General features: G+C 41.8%; 1 protein-coding gene across 1 annotated transcript in view; it reads left to right on the top strand.

Annotated features, from left to right (window-relative positions):
• The first annotated feature begins 1,946 nt into the window (after nucleotides 1-1,946).
• tbx21 (T-box transcription factor 21) overlaps nucleotides 1,947-14,207 on the top strand; it is a 34,772-nt gene continuing 22,511 nt past the window's right edge. The window contains exon 1 of the mRNA XM_078529173.1: nucleotides 1,947-2,646. Coding sequence (XP_078385299.1) covers nucleotides 2,120-2,646 — 527 coding nt within the window. The 5' untranslated portion in view covers nucleotides 1,947-2,119. The remainder of the gene's footprint in view (nucleotides 2,647-14,207) is intronic.

The raw sequence follows: 14,207 nt of genomic DNA, 5'->3' as shown, positions 1-14,207 counted from the left end.
TTACACTGGACATTGCTACATTCCTCGTTTAATTCTTGTCCTTTGCTGTTTCAAAATTAACATTACAAATTAGTAATATGCTTCACTAATTTCATAAATAAGTTACCACCGGTGCCATTAATAATGGTGTATAAATTTATGTCGGTTTGCTCGAATCAGTGCGAGACTGCTAAATCCTCATCCTAACTACTGTACTTCGGAGGACACTTGAAGCGAGATGCCAATCTGCGTGGTAAAGAATCGTCAATGTTAGAACTGCCTGTGACGTTTAGAAGGGACTCTCTCATTGTTGAGTTAATGGCTGTTTAAGTGCTTGCTTTGTGGTGGAGTGCAGGTCGCAAAAGTTTGTCACAGTGGGGTAAACTTGAACACTTCACACTCAATCGAGTCGAGCGGGTGGGGGGGCTGCTAATGGTTTAATACGTGTAGGAGGGCTGTCTAGGTCCCAGTACACAACCGCATTGAAGTTGCCTGCAATTGATGTCTGGCTGCAAAATGCAGGAAGGTGGAAGGATAATCCTCCGGCTGGGAATGTCCTCGCATTTTCCGCTTCCCATATTGCTATCACCTTTACCGCAGAGACACGAGATAGAGATGTATTCTTCCTTGCTCGCATGTGAAAAATTGTAATGGTTAGCATCTCACCCTAGTTTATCTTGTCAATGTATCTTTAAATGGTTAAGTTTTGAGGGCCCTTGTGAGAACCTATGGCTGTAACCTAACTTCCACTCTTTACAAATATGTCATTTGTCCTTTGATTTCTACTGATTTAAAATCAGAACAATCACTTCTTATTCACATAATCCTGCCTCGAGTGTAAGGTGAGCATAAATATAACAGTTTAGTGAGCGGCATTGGATTTATTCATTGACACAAAACTGCTGTAAAATTATATGAAGACAAACCCCAAACTGAGTGTGATCCGATTAACTAAATGTTTAAATTTATCATCGCTTTTATTCCCGCCCCTCTCCCCCTCCCCCCAACCACCTTTTCACCACCGTGTTCTCTCCTCCTGGAAAAGATGAATCTTTCATGTTTTATTTTCATGTTATTTGTTGCAACCTTTTTAATAGGAATCTGATTAACTATTTCTACCCGTAAGGGTTACATATATAAGCAAGAGCTGATATTTTCCAAATTAATTCAACGACATTTTTGAAAGTTGAAAATGTGGAGCTGATAATCTCATCGATACTTAGATTAATGAGATCAACGTCTTAAAGGCAATTAAAATAACCGTCAAAGCGGAGTGGACAGACAAGCTTTTAACACATTTCGGTATTTGGGAAATAACAAATGCCACAGATACCAGCAGGATAGCAAAGTGACATGGGGTAGATTGGACAAAAATGAGCTAAACTAAAGGGGTGCATGTTTAACAGAATGCCGAGCTGGGAGCAAAACGGGCCACCCAAGATTTCTGGACTGGCGCTGCTCTGAAAGATCGCCTGTCTCGGAAAAGTTAGACCCAGTTTTTAAGTTCCCAGTTACAGCACCGGAGACCCTTCGGCCGGTCGTAACTATGCCGGCTCCTTGAAAGAGAGCCAGCGGAGTTATTTTCCTCTGGCCAATCTAGCCGCATTTTTTTTTTCTTTGCCCATAAGTGAATGTTCAATTTGCTTTTGAAAAGTTCTAGACACAGTTCCCCCTTCCTTCCTTGTCTTCTGCCACTATAGACAGCGAAGGCCAATGTTATATATATTTTTTTTAAAAAAAAGAGGTTTATCTGCCTTAAATTCATAACACTGGCTTTTTTTTCCTCCCTTGTTAATTCCCACCCTTAGCTTTCCTCATTATTCTCTCGTCCCCCCCTTCTTTGTCCTGGCCGGGGTTTGGACAAATCAGCGTTAACTATGCAAATACGAGTATTTGCCTGGGCCAATGAGGCGCAGGCTGATAGAGACTACTAATAAGAACGGAGCCAATCGGAATTGAAAGAGCCTGAGGCAGTAGACTGTAATATTTAATAGGAGCTGGTACCTGAGAGGCTGGTACATGAAGGTTGACACCGGAATGGACATTATTACCTATCAGTAGCTCCAGCAAAGTTTGACCACTTTCGGTTTTTTTTTAAGAAGTTTACATTTTATTTTTAAATTTTCTCTTTGGACAGTCCATGGGAGGATCATCTCCAAACTCCGGCTCCAATTTCCCCATCAGCATGTTGAACCAGCCAGAGTCTAGCGAAAACTTCAGCAAAGAGGCGGACAGGAATAAATCCATGCAAGACTTCCAGGAGCTGAGATATGGGATGCAGGACAGATTTTACTTAACGGGAGAGCAATGCCAAAGCTCCCCGGACTCTGTCCCTCTCCCGTACCCGAGCCAACACATCTCGGCCGCGGGCATCGCCATGGGGAACGCCAGCAGGTATTTGAGCCCTGCCTTGCCGAACTGCCCTTACCCGGCCAACAGACCGCAGGTCCCCGGAGCGCCGAGCTACCCAGCCCCGGGAGCCGAGGTCTATTCGGCGGGTGCTGACTCCTTCTCGAGCCCCTATCCTCACTCCTTCCAGCGCAGTTCAATCTACAACGTTCCGGGTTTGCAAGTGTCCGGCAAAGTGCAGATCCTGCTCTGCAACTATCAGCTCTGGGCTAAATTTCACAAGCACCAGACGGAGATGATCATCACTAAACAGGGCAGGTAAGTCCCTCCGGTGGTGGGGAGGGGGTGGTTTGGGTTTGGAGGGTCAGATAATTCCCGCTGCCTCCTTGGGAGGAAACCCTGAAACTCAGAATGTCAGAATTCACGGTGACCGATTGAATCTATAACATTTCGGGACCGGTAACACCAAATTTAAAAAACAAAGAGAGAGAGAAATGGACAGATCAGAAATTTCAACGGGGGAAAGGTGGAGAATTCAAAGCGGCTGCATTGTAGGGATAGATTTGCTGCAACTCTTGGGGCTGGGTACATGTCCGCACGCTCAGCGCTCATTCCATTTTATGTCGGATGGGCCGGTGAGGTTAGCTGAAGACTAGAACCAAACCTCTGGGTTTCAGGATTACAAGAGTGCGTGTGGTTTCCAAACTCCAAAACACCCGTCTCTTTTTCGCTTCTCCACTAAAGGTTATAAATTCTGTAGTGCAATCCTAAGATCTGGAGCCAAAAAAAAGATTGTTTTAAAAATAATATGCTTGATCTGGTACCTCCCCCACCCCCACCCGTCAGAATACAGGGGCCAACTGCTTTTATGTTTCTCCGCCTCGATTTTGGATTTGGGGGGGAGGTTGGGGGGGGTGGGGGGAGGATGGTGGTTGGTGTGTGGGGGTGTAGGACAAATATACGCCCTTTGAAACATGTTTCATTATCTTCCTTGCCCCGTTATCTATACGGATAGGGTTCCCTTAAACACCATATGAATCCCCACGGCCAAATTTTGTTGAACCGAGGAGAATTCCAAAGTTTGAACTCCCGGCGCTGTTTAGTTGTCCAAATAATCGATAATCGACGCCCTCTCGCGCCTTGGCCTCGATCACCTTAAAAGACTGACTGTCCTGTCCTTCCTTGGTGTTGTTATATCGCTGGCTTGCCCGCCCAACTCAAAGCTGCTACGCCGCTTATAACACATTTTATTTTTTTGGGCAGAAACCCATTGACCCCCCACCCCCCACCAATTTTGGTGAAGTTAAAATTCAGGATTGTAGAATTCCGTCCAGGCTTGTTCCAAACCTGTAAAAGCTCCCAGATGGACCCAAGTGGCGAGGGGCTGAGCACCCACTCAGCTGAATAAAGGAGCATTTCATTTCAAATGGACACATGAGCTAATGTACGGCGCGGATTCAGTGAAGATAACGATTTCGCGGTGAAATCCTTTTTTTAAAACAAAAGTTTTAAGGGGATCATTTGAAAAATTAGTCAACGGCCATTGAAAATTGGGCGCCTTCCTTCATCGATACCTGCGATACCTGTCTATGTTTGGTGGTCGTTGGGGGTGGGGGGGGAGTGGGATATGGTTTAAGATAACGTTCTATCCCTCCCTGAAGTTAAAATTCACAGGCTTGAATGATGATTTTGGAAAATGCAGCAACTCCCCTCGAATCTAGAAACATTTTTTTTTATTTAAAAAAAAGGAACCGTTCCAGATCGCAGGTGGCTGCTTATCCGCTTTTGTTTTGTACAGCGATCTGCTCGATAAACTGTTAGTTTTAATCTGGGTGGAAGGAGAGCCGAACTCGCACCTGTCACTCACGAGTTATAGAGACACCCAATTTCCTGTAATCGAGGATGATCCCTCCTTGGACGCAATTTTTCAGAACTTTTTTTTTGATCCTGGAGTATTCATGAAATGGACCTGGACCTTCCGATGTAGCCTGATCATTAAGGCTGGGGCGGCTTTAAATGAACGCCGCACACCCCAGTGGTGCGAGGGGATGCTATCAGTCTCTGCTATTGTGTTAAAAGACTGACTAAGACTTGAGGTTTGTAAATTTAATCAACTCCTTTACTACCCCGAACCTGCTGCGCGCGTGTGCGCACATGTTCCAATACCACAGCCAATCTGTTAGTGAATGTGGTCTGCATGGGGTTTGAGATCGACTGCTGTGTGAACATTCGACTTGTTGGCACCCACCGAACTTTTATAAAGTCATTTTAACCCATTAAGTCCTGAACAGAAAACACTTGAGACCACCCATCCCTTTTCTTTAAGATGTGACAGTGCATGGGAATTGTTAGATGGATAAAGGATTTTGGTCTATCTCGACCCCTCCTGCATTCCTCACCTTCGCATGATGAAATGGGCTGTTGACTAGAACAGACCCAGACATGACACCAGGTAAACTCCAGTGGTGCAGAACTTTTTGGGGACCAGAAGTCGGAATTCATTGACCTTTTCCCTCCCAAGTGGCGTTTACCTGGCCCGCATGCTTCATCCGACAATCCAGAACCACAAACATTCTTAATTTATACTTCATTTTATCCAATTTCACCCCCGGCCCCCCGTTTTCCCATCTCTTGTTGAGGGGCATATCTTCCGGGACACCTTGACCAAGTGAGCATTCACCCTGCCTGAGTTATGGACAGGTTATTAGATTGCAATGGGAAGGGGAGGGGACATCTCCGACATCTCTGGTCTTGTCACCAAAATATCTTCCCAACAGAAGTCGGTTAATCGGGATGGGGAGCTCTTCACTTCCCTGAGCAGTGTCCAACTGTAGCTGCTGGACTGGGTTAAATCCGATAATTTCAGCAGAGAGAAGGACCTTGGACCTCACTAGCCTATCTCAGGTCAACTGAGCAGCTGAGTCCTATTCCTAGTACAGAATTTGTCCGCAATTTTATAAGAAACTTAAACAGTTGGGTGCATTACTAAATTCGATACAGACATCTCATGACTGCTTTTTTGGCGTGCGGTGGGGGGTGTGCTAAAGAAATATTCCTGTACCTTTTAGCACCATGCTGCCAACAGACATAAGCAAGAACTTGCATTCCTATAACCCCCTGCACGAACTTAGGACCTCAGCAAAGTGCTTTGCAACACGTTCTTGGTTCTTTTACTCTTTGCAGTGTGGTAACCGGTGTTGTGTAGGAAATGGGAGTTGAGATAATGTGCAACAAAAAAGGGGGTAATGCACTAACAGTTTTGCTCTTTACAGAGAGAAAAAAAAACAATTATTGAACGTTTTATTGGGGGATGCACTGAACATGGGCAGAATGCATAACAAAAATACGAACTTCAACACTAACTCCGATAACATGCAAATTTTCAGTTTCATTTAAGTTAAAAAAAAATCAGGTTTGGTTAAATTCTAGTACTTTTGTAGAGTTTAATTACTTGCTGCATTTTTAGAATTAGAATTTAGTCAACCCATGAATCTCAGTTTGAGGGAAAGTTAAGTTGTTATGACTAACAAATGTTAAAGAGTTATTCTGTCTTTTTGACGAGCTATGGTATCATTTGTATCATTTTAAGATATTTCTTGTAAAATTGACCACATTTATGATGTTGATATTGACCGGATGATATGGTGACAATTTAAACAATAATACTCTAACCGGAGACAAGGATATTAAGAAAAGTGACTCATCTCGTTATGCTAAAGTCACAGTTTAAACAGCTTGGTGTAGCCCCCTCTCCCTGTTCTCTATGTTTTTTATGGAATATTTTCATTCTCTCTATTCTCTGAACTTGTGTTTTTTTTTCGCCTTACTGCCACTTGTTTCATTCTCCCTCCCCGTGGCTTCTTGCACTGTCTCTGGGCTCTTTATCTCGGTGGCCCATTGCTATTGTTTCTTTTCATCTCTCCATCTGCACTTGTACCTGTGAATTTTCCCCTTTCTGTCTGTGAATCTGCTTTTTCCTCCTTGCTTCCCCCCTCCCCTCTTCCCTTTGTGTCCTTTCTCTTTCTGCTCGTGTTTCTACCCCCCACCCCCCCACTTTCCTGGCCGAGTTTTTGCTTCTCTGTTTTACACCTTGCAGCCTGTGCCTTCCCCTCTCTATCCTGGAATTTCTTGAAGAGCCCTATCCTCCGTATTTTGAAGTATTTTCAGCAGATTGTAGCGGCCTTGTTGTATGTGCCTCTAACCTGCCTGTTGTGCTTTCATCTCCATGTTACGGAAATGAATGTGAAAAACCACAAGTCAAAACTTTGCTGCAACTTCGCCCCAGTGCTGAGACTCTTCCCCGCGAACAGCCCCGTCTTCTAATCGTTTTCTGCAGCGCTTTGCAATAACCGCATCTCCCAACCAGCAAAGAGGGCGGGAAACAAACTGATTGTTGCACGGAGGAAGGATTTGGAAAGGCAAGAAGATATTGGGGATGGAATTATTTCTGAAAAGCAAGCCCCCGCGCTGTCTTCGTCAGAATAGTTTAATGTGAAATGAGTAACTAGGAGGTGATTCATCAAACTGAAATCTTTTTTTAAATAAGTGTAGGAGTTTATTTTAATTCTCTCCTCTTCAAAGAAATGGCCTTCCTCTCCTTTCGCCTCCTTCATTCATAACCGTGCTAGAAGCGGAAAAAATACGCTGCTGTACACAGTATTCCCTTTCCAAATAATTCTCTCCCCCCCCAACCCCCAACTCACAAATGACATTTCCTCTAAATTAAAATGAGGCTCCTCCCAAACTTTTAATCATATTTTTCAGGGGATCAAGTGAAATATTGGCCCTCCCTAGATCATTTTTTAAAACCGGTTTTTGATTAGAACCTGGACTGCCCGTAATGAGATTCAATTTTTCAATTTGGTCTCCAATGCGCCAACTCATTTAATTGGTTCTCAGTTCCCATTTTAATGCCCTTAAAGTAACCTAAAGTTCACCTGAACTGACTATTATGAGCATTGTACGCTCTGCAGCAATAATCCTTACAAGGCTAATCCCTATTTCTTTCTTTCACCACTAATAGAGCCAAATATATAAACAGACCGACCAAGAAAGATACTTTCTTGCTCCTGCGTTTGTGACAGGCCAATCAAAGGTTGCACCATTGAATGGCTAATGTCAATCTAGAGGCTGCCAACCCTTTATAATAGTTGTGCCACAGGTCTGAATATAGTCAGCCATTAGCATTAATCTTTATAAATAAACCTCTGGCTGTTCTATATGCTTCACAGCTTTCATATTGTTTGCAGTGTTCATGTCACTTCAGTGTATAAAAGCAATATTTTAAAATAAAAGAAAACTTCTTAGAAAACACAGCAAACTAAGTTTTCTATTTAGTATAGAAAGCCTGCCCTAATATATATCTCCATCCTGCATGTTCTGGTGTTGGTTCAGGTGGTTGTTGAAGATCCCATGGTACAGCAAGCAGCTTGCCCAGTGTCCTGGCTAGCAACCCTCCCTTGGCCAGTCTTAAAAGGGTTATGCCTAGACAGTGAGTGTCAGCCAATGTTCACACATACACACTTTACAGCTGGAGTTACTGGATGGTGATCAGAAGCTTCGGCCAATTATGTTTTTGTCATCCCTAGGCTAAAGGTGCTGAGGTCACATGAGGCATTGCAACTGTTCAAATGATCTAACTGAGCACAGGCCAGGGTTGAGCCTGAGACAGAGTTTGAAAGGTCTGAAATTATATGAGCCACAAGGGAAGCATTGGAATGATAAACGGCAATGAATGCTCAAGGGTTTTAGCAGATCGAATGATCATCGCTAATGGCTCATAATTGTTATCAAAACTGCATCATTTATGTATAGGATTCTATTGCAACTTATGATCATGGTTTAATAATTGCAACAGCAGATGTGTGCAATTTTTATACTATTGTCCATTTGAACTGCAAAAAATACAGTACAAGATTTTGACTGTATAATTATGGGGTTTTACTCAGAGAAATATTTCATGTTACATCAAACTATAGTGAATTACAGGCCTATGAATGGTGGGAGCACGTTGAATTGAAAAACCTAGAGCAGCAAACAGGATTTTAATAAAAAGAAAGACTTGCATTTATGTAGAATCTTTCATGACTACAGGACATCCCATTGCACTCTCTAGCCAATGCACTACCTTTTGAAGTGCAGTCACTGTTGTAATGTAGTAAATGTGACAGCAAATTTGTGCACAAGTAAACAGCAAGGTGATGTTGATTAAGCGATACATATTGGCCGGGACACTGGGAATAACCCTTGCCCCCCAACTCCTTAAACTATCGTTAAGTGTAGTTTGTCTCCAGTATGTTGGTCCCAATATCTGAAATAATCCTAGGAATAATCTGAAGGGGAATAATCAAAGGAAATGAAGCAACAGGTTTTTGTCCTAGTTTACTGAAAAAAACAATGTGATTTGATCTTTTTTTGACTACATGTACTTATCGCTTCCCTACATTATTCTGAATGGGTAAAACGTACATTGTGCTTTTAGAAGCATGTTGTCTGCTGGTTATTTGTATCCAGCATTGGTTGTCAGCCAACGTATAAACTTTAAACCAGTGCTGCCTTCTAAGATTAAAAAGTATTTCCTACCACACCATCGATATCAAGGTCTAGTTATGTGACACACTGAGGTGTATGTGCAGAGTTCAGCAAAATAATCTCTTGAATTTTTGATGAACTCATCACAACCAACTTGTCTAATTATTTTTGAAATATCTTTTGAGGTTTTCATATGACTTAGGTACTACTGGAGGCTTACAGCAAGTTTATCATCATTCTCTGTATCGTTCATCCATGAGCATTATAGGCATTGTGACGTTTTAATTATTTCTCTCATTTATTCATATTCTTTGTACGTGACAGTGTTAGAATATCTGGCACTTCAATTCTTCGTGGTAGTATTTAATGTGTATGATATTGCGATGCTTGTTCCTTCATATTGAATGTGTGTAAGGGGATTACTCCCTGCATACAGAAGCTCCAGATAAATGCACTCCTAATTTGATGGGAAACTTATGCCCTGATTATTCTTAAACAGAACAGATGAATGCAATGAGACATTTTATGCTCAGGTGAAGTATCATAAGTTGACAGGAAATGGATAGCAAGTCAAATAGCAATGGAAAACTGTAACGAGATGGTTGTTTCAAACAGACCCTTCAATTCTCAAATGTTTAGGCTGCCTTTTAGATTCAGTTGACTTCTGTCTTTCTGCTCTCACTTCAGATTGCCAGGATGCAACATTCTCTTCCCCACCCCTCCTTTTAGCTCTAGTTACCCAGACTAGACTCTTTCATGTGTTGTGAATGAGCGTGTGTGACTGAGATCATATGCTGCTGCATTTTGTTGTAGTATTGTCGGTTGTTGATTTTACAATGCTCGGTGTTAACAGCGTTTCTCATTTGGCCTGTGTGACGTTCTTACCAGCTCGGTAGTAGCACGTGTTGGTGTTGTTCTGGGAGTAGCTGAACTCTGTGTTACCCCAATGCTGTCAGGAGACATGTTTATAAACCTGTTCAATGAGCCACGGCATTGTTGGCCCTGCGGCTAGATGAGATTTAGCTTCTTAGAAGCAACCTTTCCTCCAACTGCATTAAATATGAAATAAAGCCCACTTAGGAGGGCAGGATTTCAAATGGCAACGTCCAACTATTGTATCTTGCAATATTTGATCATGGCGCATTTTAAAAGCCACAATTTTCATGTAGTTCACAGTGTAGGCTGGATCAGCTATATATATATGCACACACATGTATATATAGAACGATTGAGATGTGTTCAGATTGCTTTAATTGTGAAAGCGAATTTATAAACCCAACTGAGTTCAGGAATCTAATCTGAGTAAATGTTTTGTAAAATTGTTTTGTAGCTGTTTTATGATAAAAATTGATGTTTATCATTTTCTTCCCCAATAACCTACTAGCATAGCCAACATTAGCAACGGTTCCTTATCTGATCAGTACAAGAAACTGTTCAAAACATAAAATAGTGTTTTATACAAATGTATGAAACTGCATGTCATTCTTAACACAGTTGAGTGGGCTTTAGAGAATGCCCAGGAGGTAACAGCCACCCAGAATTGTAATTTCTAAATGTGAGCTTATGCCTCAAGCCTAGGATTGCTTATGTTAACTCTGTGAATGATAAAACATATTGTACTCTACTCATGTCTTAAATAGCTCTGCTCTTAGCTGTTTTGCTACAAAACTTTTCCTTCCTTTTCTATAGAAGGCACTGATCCATTGTATGCTCTCCCAGAATTCTGTTCAAATGATTGTTCTTCATGCAGGAGCCTAAATTATTGGCCGAGCTGCTGACCGGGAAGTGGGGGAAGGAGGCCAGGAATTAAAGATGAGCCTCATCCAGGTCCCCACCTGATATCCACAGTCCAGCGCAACTCACTGGAGATAAAAACAAAAAACTACTGCGGATGCTGGAAATCAAAACAAAAACAGAATTACCTGGAAAAACTCAGCAGGTCTGCAGCATCGGCGGAGAAAGGTCAACTCTTTTCTTCTCCGCCGATGCTGCCAGACCTTCTGAGTTTTTCCAGGTAATTCTGTTTTTGTTTTCAACTCACTGGAGCCCTGGCGCATTCTTGCTATCCTGGCCCATTCATGCCATCCAGCCCAGGTCACAGGTACTGAGGCCAATAGTGGCACCTTAAGATTCAGTTTCTTCTTCAAACCTAAGGGGCTTCAGTCCCACATCGGGGATTGGGAAAGGGAGTGCACACAGACCATTGGCAACAGAAAACATAATGCTTCCGCTGGACAATAGTAAAAGTTATATCCCAATTTCTTTGCTTTATTCTTTAAAGCTGCGGAAAGTTCCCCTGTTGACAAAAGTGACTAAACAAACAATGTCCCACTGCATAACTAGTAATTCAGAATTCATTGACGCTCTGCCCATAAGCAGGTCCTTGGCTCATTGTCCGTTGATACATCAACCTGAGCTGCTTTCTTGGCAGTTTTTGTCAGTGGTAGGTTGTTATTACTTTTCAGTCTCAGACATGGCAAGGAGACAGGTCTTATGTCTACCTCTGCCAAAATGGGAATTGAACCCACACTGTTGGTATTATTCTGAACCACACACTAGCAATCTAGCCAACTGAGCTAGCCGGCCCCCTCTAGTTCAGAATTGCAGAGCAGTATTAAGATACAAGTCTTACTCCTGTGACTTGCTGAAAAAAGCAATGCTCCCAAATGGCCTGAACACTAAATGCACCATCCAGGGTGCTAGGGATCCCAGGAAAGACCCAATATTAATTTCCGGTCTGGTCGGATTTGACAGATCGCAGGCAGGCATCAACAGGGGTGCTATAATTGATCTCAGAATCTTAGGCTTAAGGAGGTTAAAATTCTGCCAGGGTTTCCACTGCTGATTTATCTCTAGTGACTACACCACTACCCACCTCCCACCCACCCCAACATGTTGTGATAGTTGATGTTGGAGAAGGGCACTGGATTTGCCTGGTCTTTGGTGGCCACCCACCATCAAATAGTTTGGGACTCAATTTCTGGATTCACACATGAAGCATGGCCCCTTAGATATAGGCTAGGGTACTGGAGAGGTGTAGGTGCATTTTGGATGCTTTTCCTTGCCGTAGTTGCCATTGTAAGGATAGAAGGGGGAAAAACTGAGGGTGGGAAGGTTGGAGAAAGGAAGGAAGGATGGATAAATGCTATATTGAATTATTGATTATGTTAACCAGGTCATCCAACCTCAGCACTTATTATCCCTTTACACCTGTATTAAGACACAGCACTCTTTAAAACTATCATCAGCAAACTTACCACATCAGAGAAAGTCCTAAATGCTGAGACTGAACAACAACTTGCATATTCTGCAAAAATAACTTAAAAAGAGGAAGGGGTTACAATGCATAAATTCATCTAGCTAAAGCATTAGCCTTAGTTAGCATATTAGTATCAATAAGCTGCAGGAAACATATCATTTAAACTAGTACTATCTAATAATGCAGCTGTGCACTTCTTAATTCACTTTGTTTGGTTAGCATTATTGCAAAATCGCAGATAAAGGAATGTTACACAACTGGTCAGGTGAAAATATTACAAACTGTAATCCCTGTAAAACAAATTTCTCTTGCCAGACACAATTAACAAACCTTTTGGCATTCTGACAAAATGTCATTGATATGAAGCATTAACTCAATGGTATTCGCAGAATGGACTACCACTCGCAAATCAGCCTCCAAAGGCACATCAAACGATGTCCAATCCAGAAGTGATCTACATCCTGGCGCAGTCCATCATCCCCTGAGATGGACAGAGGCCATAAATAGATTTTAAAAAGGTTGCTTAAAATTCTCGTCCTTGTTTTTAAATCTCTTCTATGACCCCAGCACTCCCTAGCTATATAACTGCCACAAACCCTACTGAGATCTCTGCGCTCCTCCAAAGCTGGTCTCTTGAATGACTCTGATTTTAATCGCTCCACTATTGACGGCCATGCCTTTAGCTGCCTAGGTCCTAAACTCTGGAATTCCCACCCTACACCCCTTTCTCTCTCTACATCTCTCTTCGTCTTTATAATGTTTCTTGGTTTTGGTCACCTGCCCTAATATCTCTTTACCTAGTCCAGTATCAAATTTTGGTTTTAAGACACTCCTATGAAGAGCCTTGGAACATTTTGCTACACTAATGGTGCTATATAAATAAATGCATGTTGTTTTTACCCCTTCACCTCATATGTTTGAACAGATAGTTGTTTTACAAGAATTTCACTCACATCATTACGGTTTCCAGTCATTCTACCGGCAACATTGTAGTAACCCTTTCAACCCGAGTGCCACTCTTGTAGTCTAATGGAATGACTGCCCAATAGTCCAACTCCTCATCAATGTGATGTTACTTTCATATTTACTTTACATGCAAAGAAAATACTGAAAGATGGTTCCACAGATTCTAATTTAGTACTGAAAAAGTTGACCAGTTGGGCTAAATTAATGGCTGATGCTTCTTGGGGTGGTCCCAATTTGGATATCTGTTTCAGGACCTCTTTTGTTTAACTTCTTCATAAAAAATCTGGAGCTAGAAGTCACAGTTACGGAGGCTAGACTTTCAGATGATACACATCTAATAAAGGCGGTAGACTCAAAAATTGAACAGAATAAGCTACAGGAGGATTTAAATATGAATAGGAGTTGTGTAGTCAGGTGGTACATGAAATTTAATGTAGAGCAATGCAAAGTACTTCACTTGGGGACAACAGGAATCCAAGGGACTATCACTTAAATAGAAAGAAGATAAGATGCATGGAAAATGAACATAATTGACTGATTGACAATAAATTGAAGCTGTTGTGCTTGGCAACAGTGAGTAAAACAAATCAGATGCTGGGATATCTCAAAGGGATATTGAGCCGAAATAGTGAGGTAATCCTGACACATCAATCATTGGTGCAACTACATTTTTAGTCGACTGAGGGTTTCCTTTCCTCATGTCTAAACTAATTAATAGAGATTGACCATTTTGATTAGTCAAAAACTCCATTGCTGTTGTATTATGTGACTAAATAAACTGGATGGATTGTGGCCACTTTTCATCCAGCATCCTCTGCTAAATGGAGTTGCTTAAAGGAGATTTCACTGCACAATGTTACAGTTAGTGGCTACTAAGTCAGATTAACCCAGGAAATAGTCTTGTAAAAGATTCATGAATCATTTTTTAAGAAGTTGGGAAATATGCCAAATATCAATCATCAATCAGGAACCCAAAATCAAATCAACCTGGCTCTGACTCAAAATCCAGGAGTTGAAACTTTTTAAACAATGCTGGATTTTCAATTATCTGCACTTCAGTTGAGGTTAAAAAAAAAGTTGCATTTGGAAAATACTGTGTACAGCAGGTGCTAGGTTTATGCGT

The sequence above is a fragment of the Cetorhinus maximus genome, chromosome 25, assembly GCF_964194155.1.
Source record: "Cetorhinus maximus chromosome 25, sCetMax3.hap1.1, whole genome shotgun sequence".
NCBI classification, from domain to species: Eukaryota; Metazoa; Chordata; class Chondrichthyes; order Lamniformes; family Cetorhinidae; genus Cetorhinus; species Cetorhinus maximus.
Note: the sequence above shows the minus strand (reverse complement) of the source record. Positions and strands in the feature narration are given on the sequence as shown.